This window comes from Carassius gibelio, chromosome B19 (genome assembly GCF_023724105.1).
Source record: "Carassius gibelio isolate Cgi1373 ecotype wild population from Czech Republic chromosome B19, carGib1.2-hapl.c, whole genome shotgun sequence".
Taxonomy (NCBI): Eukaryota; Metazoa; Chordata; class Actinopteri; order Cypriniformes; family Cyprinidae; genus Carassius; species Carassius gibelio.
The window spans coordinates 29,089,020-29,100,797 of NC_068414.1; the positions used below are offsets into that span (position 1 = coordinate 29,089,020).

Sequence of the window (11,778 nt, forward strand, 5' to 3'; positions counted from 1 at the left end):
GCAATTTTGCCTTTAAGTATGGTCACATTTACTGCAAAATCTATTTCAAATATGAATCCATGAGAATACACAGTGTTGACCCACAGACAGCTGCTTCACTGCATCAATGTACTATTGATAAAGCTATGAGTTTGCAAGAAACAAATTCTTTCTTTTTTTTCTTTTTTTTTCTTTAGGACGACAACAGAGAATTAACTTTTTCATTGGAGGAACTGTTTTTATAGATTATGGAAGTGATGGTCTAAAGTTAAAATGTGTTCATGATGGATTTGTTTCTTACAAACATGTAGCCTTTTACTTCATTAAATGTGAAATGATGGACTGGAGTGGTGTGGATTATTGTGGTGTTTTTATCAGCTGTATGTTCTTTCATTCTGACGGCACCCATTCACTGCAGAGGATCTATTGGTTAGCAATTGATGTAATGCTAGGTTTCTCCAAATCTGTTCTGATGAAGTAACAAACTATGTCTTGGATGGCAGAGGGTGAGCAAATTTTCATCAAACTGGACTATTCCTTTAACCTTGGAGAACTTTGAAAACAACACTTGCCATTGGAACTGAACTACTGAACTGAACATGCATCTTAATTTTCCTCAAAGATTGATTGTAAATTCATTTTCACATTCAGTTTTCTCTAACCCCTTTGTCAGCACAGATCATAGTCTAAGAGACCCATTTTTCACAAAACGTTACAGCGTTTTGTAGGGGATAATTTGTTAAAATCTTCAGGCCACTAAAACCATAATTCCACCATCATGGAAACCAAACTTAAAATAAATTGATTACATGTGAATTCTGTGAAATGCATACACAGTACAGTTTTAGTAAAAAAAAAGTATGCACATTTTGAGTCATGTGATAGTAAACACTATTTCAAAGGCCTAAATCCATAAAAGAGGTATTTAAATTCGAAAATATGAAAGGGAATATGACCGCACATGCATGATAAAGAATTCCCATGCTCCTCAGCAGCACTTCTGATTTGTCCTGTTTTGATCGATCGGTGTCATGGGGCAGGGGTTCAACCTGGTGATCGACATAGATGTTAGATGTAGTATGCAGACAATGTTTATGTAAATTTAGAACTACATATCTGATGGTGATGAAGTCTGAACCTACATAGAAAGCAGTCCAACTGATCCAGAGGCAAACTCCCCTCCCAATTGAAAATAGCACAAGGAGCCTCTTCTATAAGATATAATATTAAGACTACAAAACTTTATTATTATTATTTGTTATGATTAAAATGGTCTGATAATGTATATTAACATAATCTGCAAGTGTTTGTGGTTCTATTCAATGTACAGCAGTCAATAACATAAGAGGCCAGTCTCTGATGATGAGCGTTTGGATTGAGTTCCCTCTAGTGGAAGTTTTCACAATCACCTTTTAATACAAGGTTTTGAAAATATGACCGTGAATTAATTAACTCTGTTTTAATTCCAGAAGCAGAAGCTACGCTCATCCCTCCGCCAGTTAAAGGATGCTTCATGCTTAAGCATCTCCAAGAAACAAAACTCCAGGCGTAGAGGATAAGTTAAATCTATTTTAAAATAATGTGGTTCTAAGACTTCTATCTAAGTCTGTGTCATAAAACATTACAGAGGTTGTTTAAATGACTCACAACAATAATAAAAGTCATTTATAATTACTATACTATGTATTTTGAGATTTATGAAGTTAGGCTAAATAAATGTAATCATTATTTAACCATATTGTTTTACCATAATTTCATAAAGTTATGCTTTTGAAGTCACCCAAGTTTATCACTCTTTAATATACAATATTTTTGGCATATTATGGAAATATTTGGACACATTACACCATCCTCCATCATATTTGCCAAACGAATCCCAATACTTGTTCATTACTATTGGGGTGCTGATTAAAAAAAAATAGTCTTTTAAGACGTGATGATATGAAATTGATTTCATAGTATTTTTGCTTTTGTCAACCATTTGTAAGGTAAAAAAAAAGTATTGTATTATCCCTTTCCCACCAGAAAAACTGCTATACCCATTCACGATGAATGCATCCAACCCTTTAACTGACTCTAAAAGAAATATGTATTATAGGTCAAATGTCATATAGCCTAATAAACAGTAGGTAGACATAATAATAGATAATAATAAATAAAGTAAAAATGCATACATTAAAAACCAAATACATTTATATTAAATAAATTAAAAAGAAAGAATAAAAGCGTAATTAATTATGGCTCTGAGGTATTTTTTTAGATAGATACATTGGCTTAGTTATGGCATTTTCATTACATTTCAACTTCGAATTGTACAATGTTGAATTCTGTGCATAATCTTAATAACTGTCAGATACTTTCAAAACCTACAGAGGGCGACATTATATATATATATATATATATATATATATATATATATATATATATATATATATATTAAAACGAAGTCTAGAGTGAAATAACTGTACAATTAAAATGAGGATGTCATGCAAAGAAAAAAAAACATCAAAGTACTATTTTAATAGAGGAAAGTTGATCTAAATGTAGCCTATTTTATGCATTTAAAACAAACATATTTTTCACTCTCCCACTTTTGCCAATGATCTGTTAACTTAAAGGTTACAAACTGCTCAAAAAAAAAAAAAAAAAAAAAAAAAAGTTCCCGTAACTCGAAGCCCTATGTTCAGATGAGAGGAGTTTCTGTTGACCAATCAGCGTTAAGTGTTGAGTATTATTACCTGAACAGGTACACGATCACTTGTGTGAGGAACTGTGAAGCTCCTGTGTGCTGTGGAGAGTCTGCGTGCAATAAGGTTAACGGCAAAACAGACACCATACACCATGGAGACAACAGGAGTTTTATTGTTCTGTGTCACCTGCCTCAGTCTGTTTACAGGCGCGCGTGGCGATAAAAAAGACATTTACGCAAACATTTTGGATTTAGTGTCTCCAGGTGAAGAGTTCCTCACGGAGGATGCGCTTCTCTCGGTGTTTGAACTGCTGGAGAACCGCGTGCAGTGCTCCGGTGTGTCGTGTGGAAAGGTAGGACGGATTTTACGAACTTTAAGCCCCGTTCTTTTTTTACTGTGTGTGTGATAAGTGAAATGCGATGTTTTAAAGACATAAATACATATTTATTTATTTATTAGGGAAAAAAAACATTATATTACGTTAAAGATCTTTTATGAAGAAGAGAGCATTCAGTGTGCAAAGAACATCACCAGCTCATAATTTGAAAATTGTTTTATAAGATATTAAAAAAGATAGAAAAAAGGGAAAAATTAAGCATTTTTAAGAATCATTAAGACTGGTCCCTACACCAGCAAATCACATTTTATGAGACATCTCATGACTTCTTCATCACAGGTATCTGTTTCACATTTGTAAAAGCCAAATGAAAATGCAGAAACTTTAACTGCTAATGTGTTCCAGTTTCAGACTCCGATATTGAACTCACTCTCTTTCTCTCCTGTATAAAGTGCCTGTCTGTTGAACATCTGCACCAGTTGTTGAGTAATTACAGCAGCTCACAGGGGCTTCAGATGGAGGATTTCTTCACCCTGGCCCCTGGATGCTGTCTGTTCCTGAGCTCTCCACTGGAGACCTGCGGGGCCATACGACAGGGCCGCTGGGTCAAGGAGACCCATCACTTCATCCAAATGATCTTAGGCCACGACAACACCACCAGCAGTCTTAATGAGATCAGTGCCACAGAATATGAGGGTTTGGAGCAGCTGTTTGATGAAATGGAAAAATACTATCAGCCAGACACAAATGAGGTCAGTAACTACAATTTAGGATTAAACTAAAAGGGCTAATCATTTAGCACCATTCTACTGTATGTATAAGTAACATGGCTGTGATACATGTTAAGACACATCTGTAATTAGTTTGTCCACATTTTTCAGTCCTGTCTTTCACTAAAAGACATCCTGGAAGAGAGCGGTGATCATCACGTAGAGCTGGACGCTGTTTTTGCAAATATCATCTATCATGCTTTACTTGGAGACTGTATGAGATCACTTGTCCTTCCTGAGCAAGAGTACTTTCTGGATTACATCTTCAGACATTTTGCCTCTGATAATCTTACACTTCATGGTATGACTGTTTTGATAATCCTGATAATGTTATTTACCTATAATGTGTTTCATGTTGTGGAAATATTATTATTATTTTTTTGCTAAAACATTCAAGCAAAAATATGTTTTAATGTGACAGAATAATGTCACACCAATAAAAGTTGCCATTTTTTTTAGACTTCGTTCCAATGTTATTTTAGTATAATTAGTATAATATTATAGCTTTTAATAATAGTTTGAATATTTTTAGATTTTTAGTTTTTTTAATATATATATTTAATTTCAGTTAATGTTTGTTTATTTATTTATCTATTTATTTTAAGTGACTTTTTTTTTTTTTTTTTAGATCACATTATTTTTACATTGTAATAAATTATAATAGCTTTTTCAACTTTTCAAATGATAGTTTCTTTAGAAAAATATTTTCTCATTTAGTATTTTTGTCATCTTTTCCATTACAAATATCTAAACATCTTAAGTCAAAATACATTTACATGAGATGGAAACTGACTTAATACAATCAGGTTTTGTTTTCTGAAAATAATAAAATAAAAAAGGTCAAAATTAATAGGGTTTATGCTTCGAACAAGAACAATATCCAATATATATAAATATGATGCAAGTTTTTAAAATTGTTTTATGCACAAACTCACTTAATTTTGATAAACTGTTCAGGAAACAGGACTTAATCTTTCGTCATTTGGCTTTTGCATTTATTATGTATTTATGCATTTGACAGATTCTTTATTAAAATAATTTTCCATTGATTTGATCAGTTCAGGCATCTCAGCTGGGAATCGACCACATAACCTTGCATTTTCTTGCACAAACGGTTAATACAGAAATTCAAAATGTCCTTCTGTCTGCAGCTTCATGTTTTTAATACTTGTTCATTTTCTTTAGTGTTTTCTGAAGTGAAGCATTAAGCAGTATTTTGTTTAATACTGAACATTTGTGCTCTGTTTTTAATGATGCCATTGTTACTCCGATTTTGAAGAGCTTCTGAAGGCACTAAACCTGGGCGGAGAGGTCCATGATGATGCCCACACTGAGGATGAACCCCACCGCAGCAGACCGACCCCCGGACAAAGTCATCAGGACGATCACCCTAACAACAGCAGCTGGGACACGGCAAGATACAGCAATGTTTGCTTTGAGGCATCATGAGAAATCAATGCATGCTGCAGAAATCGAATCATTTAGAGTTTGATAAAGAGAACAATCATTCAGATGGGCAATAAATTATTCTGAGGCCTGAAACATGACAAATCAACCTTAATAATTGATGTTTAGATGTCTTGATGGATGTTGTGACATATGGTGCAATCTGAGACCATGCAATCTCTCTGTAAAGACAATTAGAGTGAAATTAAGCCGTCTAAAAAAAAAAAGCCCTGTCATTTGACATCCATAGAACTAATAATAGTGCACAGTCATGCATGTATGCTTGTCAGAGACAGAAAGTAAGTGAATCCAAATAATCTGTTTTAATATATGCATGTCTCAGATTTTTTTGGTTGTTTTGCCCACAGATGTGTTTTAGCACTGAAGACCTTCTGAGGATCTACCAGCTGAACTCTTCATCGCTGACCAGAGATCAGTTCACACAGCTCAGTCCTGCTCTGATTCAGCAGATCCTCAGTGGAAGCTGTTCTGAGATCACTTTCACCCACGTGACCCCTGATTCTCTGAGCACCGCTGAGAGTGAGTGACCTCTGTTTACACCATCAGACCGTCATTCAACAGTTAGTCTGAGTTGCATAGCATTAGCATAGCTAGACCTGTGAAGTCCAGAAACATAACTAATAAACAGTAACAAACCAAAACATGTAATCTGCAAATGGCAGTGGTTGACCTGATGGCAAAACATTATGAACTGCAGGATGTCTTTTTTAATTTTGTAAAAAATTATGTAAAGCCATTTTAATTTGATGGGAGTGGCAAACATCAATACACAGTAGTACTGATGTTTTGTGCGTATAGGTATATATAAAATATTCAAAATGACAGAAAAATAATTTGGAGAGATGCAGCCTTGGTAAGCTTAAGAGACTTCTTTCTAAAACGTTAAAAATCTTACAGACCCCAAACATTTGAATGGTAGCATAACATCTTAAAAACCTTATAAAAATACTACAACTAGAAAGAGCTTTTGTTATATGTACTTGGCAATGATAGTGAAAGTTTAGATGATCGCTTACATTTAGTTTGTGTATCAGAAACATGACACATTATACAACGGTGATACATGACTGCTGGCTTTTCTGGTTCTCCCGCAATATTTAGTTCTTGTTAGCATCTTTTTGTTGGCATCAATCTCTTGGACTCAGCAGAACAAGGAGATCTAGAAAAATTCCCAGACACTGTGACTGATTATTTTAGTAACCATCTCTTCCTGGAGAAGAAGAAAGTTGGCATTCCGTCTGTGTGACCTGTAGCTGTTAACAAAAACCAGTCATACCTGGGACATAGTGATCTCTTTCTACAATCTCTGAATAAGCCCTTTGTGCCCAGGATATGGATATGCCACTCTCGCCAATATTGTCATCTGTCTGATGGCCATGTTTGGGATCGTGGTGCTGCTGTTCTCCAGGTGCACGCAAGTCTTTCAGATGTGCATCCAGTTCTGCATCAGTCTGGCTGTAGGTTCCCTCACGGGGGACGCTCTTCTGCATCTCCTTCCCATGGTGAGCAGCCGGCAAAAAAGACTTAGACTTAGACTTAGAAATGACTTCATTTAATGCAACAGTGGAAATAAACCGAACAGTAAGAGTACAGTAAATTGACTGAAAATGTACTCAACCTTGGGTCATCAAAGATGTAGATGTGTTTGATTCTGCATTGAAACAGATTTGGAGATATTTATCAATACATCACTTGCAATGGATTGTCTGCAGTGAATGGGTGCCGTCAGAATGATGATAATAATCCAAACCACTCTAGTCAATCAATTAATGTCTTGTGAAAAGCTGTGGATTTTTGACTTGAAACCATCGCTTCTGGCCAAAATACCATAATCCATAATAACACTTCCTGCAGTTAGAAAGTCCTGATTCAGATGAGAGAAACCATTATTATAGATTTCTGGAAGCAACATTTTTCTATCTACTGATGAGCAAGTGAAGTACTGTGATGCAAAATTTCCCTACATCTTGTTATAATTAATATCACCTAAATCTCGGATGGCTTAAGGGTGAGTTCATTTTAAACAGATGTTCATTTTGGGTGAACTATTCCTTTAGATTTCGTTGCTTTGTGACTGATTGTGTTTGTGTAGTTCTTAGGTCTTCATGCGCATGAAGAAGGACACAGCCATGAGGAAGAGAACCTGGACTATATTTACAAACCCCTGGTGGTTATTGGGGGCATCTATGTTTTCTTTCTGATGGAAAGCATCTTCGCCATCATCACTCGACACGGTCATCATCACGATGGAGTGAGTGATGTCAAATCTCTTCAGACACCATAAATTCATTTAAAAAAAAATGGAATCGGAAAATGCTTTCTCTGAAAAAAGTAATAAAAATCAGACGAATGATATACAGTATGTTATTGAAATCCTTTAGAATGTAGATAGGGATTGTAAATTTAGACACTGTGTATTTTTTATATTTTCTTTCCACTAATCAAAAATAATCTCATGGAAACAAAATAGCCCAAAATCTTGAAACTGATCAGTGCATGAAAACAGGCTGGCTTTGCTTGGATGTCTTGCTTTACGATGGCTGCCAAATGACCTGGCTGTTCTTGAAGGGTCTGTCTTTGCTGTTGTCTTGTGTCTGCAGGAGTCAGACCCTCACAACCACAGCAAAGTTCTGCAGATGTTCCAGAGCAGGAGAACACAGCGAAACAACAACTCCGCCTCACAAGACGAGCTGGTGAGAAAGCCTTCTTTGTGTGAATGAAGAAATGATGTCACAAATCACTACACAAACACACTAAAATAGACAGAACTAGTGTTCCCTGAGGAGGTCAGGTGAAATCATGTTTCACAAACCCAGACAGTAATTGTTGGAAATAAGGGCATTTCAGGATTTACAGACAGTAGGCTGAGATTTGATTGTTATGTGAATCAGAAATTTATTTTTTTCTGTGTATATGTTTAGATAAAAATACTTAGTATGCATATAATTTTTTTTCATAACATGTCTTTTTTTGAGCTTATCAGTGGAGAGATATTACTGTCTTCCTCTGTGATCATCAGTTTTGTAACACTGTCAGTTTGTCCTGATTTTAGGTGGATGGGCAAAACAACGAGAAGTCCCTCCTGGAGCCCATTAGCAGCACTCGAGGTCAGGAGTCTGCGTCAGACACGACTGTAAATAATTACACGCCTGTTAGAGTTAACGACATGTTTGTGATGGAACACGACACATTTAAGGGTGTAAAGTAACATTTACACACACACTACACGGTTGTTAAAGGTGTCTGCTGACATATGTTTGAATACTAATGCATATACAAGTGTTATTTTAGTATAATTGAGCTACTATTACAGTTTTTATGAATAGAGGTGTTTATTTTCATGACAAGCAAGATTCTCATAAAAAAAAAAAACATTTGTTACATTTAAATGGTGAAAAAAAGATTAGATTATTATTATATATGTAATTAATATTTATTTACATTGTATATAGGTATTATAAAATTTTTAAATGAAATTGTAAAATGTAAATTTAAATGGTAACACACGTGAGTGTCTCTGTGTGTGTGTGTATTTAATTTTGCTGAATTATTATTAGTTTGATTGCTCGGGTGATGTCTGTCATTGAATAATGTGATTTCTGATTTTGAACAGTAGTGTGTATCTCTCTCCTGTCTCTCAGAGAAGCGTCTGCTGCCGTTTATGATCACCATTGGTGACGGGATTCATAACTTCGCAGACGGTCTGGCCATGGGTGCCGCGTTCTCCGTGTCGTGGCGCTCAGGACTGGCGACGTCGCTGGCCGTTTTGTGTCACGAGCTGCCACACGAGTTAGGTGAGATACGTTTATCTGAGAGAAACTCTAATCTAGCCACAAAACGTGCATTAAAAACAACTAGAAAATAAGAGCTTGTTTGAATGTTGTTTAAATATTCCTTTTATGAACATTTGAGGTTTGGTTTTCTTCATACCCTTAACAGGTTTGTGCAGTAACACTATGTAGGTTACATTAAGGTCTAATCAAAACAAATGGCACTGGGCTTGTTATATGCTGCTTTTTTCATGATGCTAAATAATTAGGATTCCTTGATGACATTTCTGAGGTTGTTTTTGTGTTTGGGCAGGTGATTTTGCGATCCTGTTACACTGCGGTCTGTCGGTGAGAAAGGCTCTGCTGCTGAACGTGGGCAGCGCTCTCACCTCTTTCATCGGCCTGTACATCGCCCTGTCCGTCTCCACTCAAACCATCGCCGAGGAGTGGATCTCTGCCATCACCGCCGGCTTCTTCCTCTACATCGCCCTCGCAGACATGGTACGTTTAACACTTCCTGCTTCTTTTGGAACTCTTCTATAGAACATGGAAGCCTGTTTCTGCTGCAGAATAACAAATAGGAATAAATAAATAAAAAAAATTGAAAATATCCAGATTTATTTTCTCGCAATTCTGATATATATTTTTTTTTATTGTGAGATATCAAAACTTAAAATTCTGATTTTTTTTCCCCCCGAAAAATTCCAAGTTGACATCATGCACTTCAGACTTTTGGTTTCTTCCTTGCAAAAAAATAAATAAATTTACTGGTAATAATTTTTGGCCTCACAATTCTGAAGAATTGCAAGATACAAACAAAATAGTGAGATATAAACTATAGACAGTGTATAATATTTTGAAGATTGTTGTTAACCAAGCAGTTGACGGTAGCCATCGACTTCCATTGTATTTTTTCCTTACTGTGGAGGTTAATGGCTACCATCAATTTATCATATTTCAAACCATCAAGAGGTTTGAAACAACTTGAAGGTGTGGATGATGAAACATGAAAAATATTTAATGTCCTGCATCTTTCATAGTGTGTAATGTTAAACATAAACATTTGAAGCATTCGAGTGTGATCCAATGATTTGTTTTCTCCTGTCTAGCTTCCATCTATGATTCATGTGGACAGTAAAAAGCCGTGGCTGATATTTCTGCTGCAAAATCTGGGTCTGTTGACGGGATGGGGGATTTTATTACTCCTGTCTTTATATGAAGATCAGATAGGGATCTAAGAAATGATGTAGGATTGTACTTGTGCATCATCATATTTTCTTCCTCGATTAATGTTTATGGGATTGTCATTTAACCTGTTAACTGTCACTCACGTTTTTGAAGATAGACTTGAATGTGCATGATACAAACCTAAATTTTTATAATTCATGTCTGAAAACATTTTGTAACATGATTTTGATGTGCCATTTACATGGTAATGCAATGTCTGATTTTAAAATGGGTTTTGAAGGATGAATTTTGAAATTTTATGTTTTCTAGTGATATATAACTTCTGATGATTTCTAAAATGTGATAGAGAAAAAGGCAACAAGGAAGTCTTATTTTTAAACAAAGGTCAAAACTCCTTTTGTAATGTAGATTTCTGAGGGTGCACTCTTGTCATAAATTGATCTATTACTTTTCCTACATAATTTTTTACAAAAAATATTGGTATAATATATATTCGTGAGTCTTAGACCTTTCCAACGATATATAGTTTGTCAAGATTAGATTAAACTTGATTGTAATATAGTATAGTCAACGTAGGTGTCCCGTATACGGGACGGGGTGACATTTAACAGGTTAAACAGTGCAAATAGTAAGCAATTTAGTGCTGCCATGATTCTGAAATTGAATATTTTTAAAACCTTGTTTTTATTTTTAAATACTTAATTTTTTTGTTGGGAAAATAATTACTATTACATATGTTAACATTATTTCTGAGAATGTTATTGTAATACCTTTTAAAACATCACTTACTGTACATTTTCTTCAGGTTTTCAAATACAAGTCTTATTAGAAATAAACATTAACAACTGATAACTCAGCCATGCGAGTCACTTTATTTACAGTCAATAAATGACTTTTTATGGCCATCAGCACTTTCTCATAAGGTTCCTGTCCTTCTTCAACTAGTTAATTGTAATCTGTAAATTTACTGTTGTTTCGGTGTTGTACTGTAAAGAGGAAATTGGGTTAAAAATGTACTGTAAGATACACTTGATACATGGATTTTACTGATTCATGAAATTCTGCTAGTATGAAGTGAGTTTCTGTCCTGGTGTGTAGTGATTAAACCTGTGAATAAATCAACTAATGGTGATCTGGAGCTTTTGTCATAGCCTGAAAATATTCACTTATAGTCTTTGTTCTTTCATAAACTTTATGTAAAGAGTCCATTCAGCATTATGGTCTTATGTATGTGAGTGTATTATGTCATGTTCGAGATTGCAGGGCTTACAGTGCTTTCGTAAAGCCAATGATTTTGCCTCGTCTTCAAACCTGAAATCCTGTTTTCTGACTCACTCGACTTAAGTGCTCATTAGATGATGAGACTTGTTAAAACGCAGGACAATGACTGGTGTTTCTGATATATCACAAGTTCACACCCAATTTAAAATACAGTTCAATAACTGCAAACCTTGAAAAAAACCATGCCACTTAAAATAATTGAATGGGGTTTACACAATAATAAAGCTAACTACATATTAAGGCATTACTCGGAAATGCTCTGTATAAGGGTCGGAAATGAACCATTTTAACATGTT

The 11,778-nt window shown here is 35.1% G+C and overlaps 1 protein-coding gene across 2 annotated transcripts; it reads left to right on the forward strand.

The window, feature by feature from the left end:
- Positions 1–2,702: 2,702 nt before the first annotated feature.
- On the forward strand, positions 2,703–11,333 carry LOC127978815 (zinc transporter ZIP4-like). Of its 2 annotated transcripts, XM_052583731.1 has the most exons (13): positions 2,703–2,792; positions 2,924–3,021; positions 3,459–3,758; positions 3,888–4,077; positions 5,056–5,189; positions 5,591–5,762; positions 6,573–6,745; positions 7,336–7,494; positions 7,844–7,936; positions 8,296–8,350; positions 8,885–9,037; positions 9,327–9,514; positions 10,123–11,333. In XM_052583731.1, exons 3-13 carry the CDS (start codon positions 3,522–3,524, stop codon positions 10,249–10,251), a joined length of 1,683 nt encoding a protein of 560 aa, XP_052439691.1. In that variant the 5' UTR covers positions 2,703–2,792; positions 2,924–3,021; positions 3,459–3,521; the 3' UTR covers positions 10,252–11,333. The 2 variants fall into 2 exon arrangements, with proteins under 2 accessions (XP_052439691.1, XP_052439690.1); XM_052583730.1 differs by having other exon boundaries at positions 2,732–3,021.
- Positions 11,334–11,778: the final 445 nt, after the last annotated feature.

What these genes read in the sequence shown, in the direction of transcription:
- LOC127978815 (XM_052583730.1), top strand. Translation starts at nt 2,821, where the DNA reads ATGGAGACAACAGGAGTTTTATTGTTCTGTGTCACCTGCCTCAGTCTG. An exon ending in TGATAATCTTACACTTCATG is followed by an intron (nt 4,078 to 5,055) that starts GTATGACTGTTT and finishes CCGATTTTGAAG; the next exon opens with AGCTTCTGAAGGCACTAAAC. An exon ending in ACGGTCATCATCACGATGGA is followed by an intron (nt 7,495 to 7,843) that starts GTGAGTGATGTC and finishes TTGTGTCTGCAG; the next exon opens with GAGTCAGACCCTCACAACCA.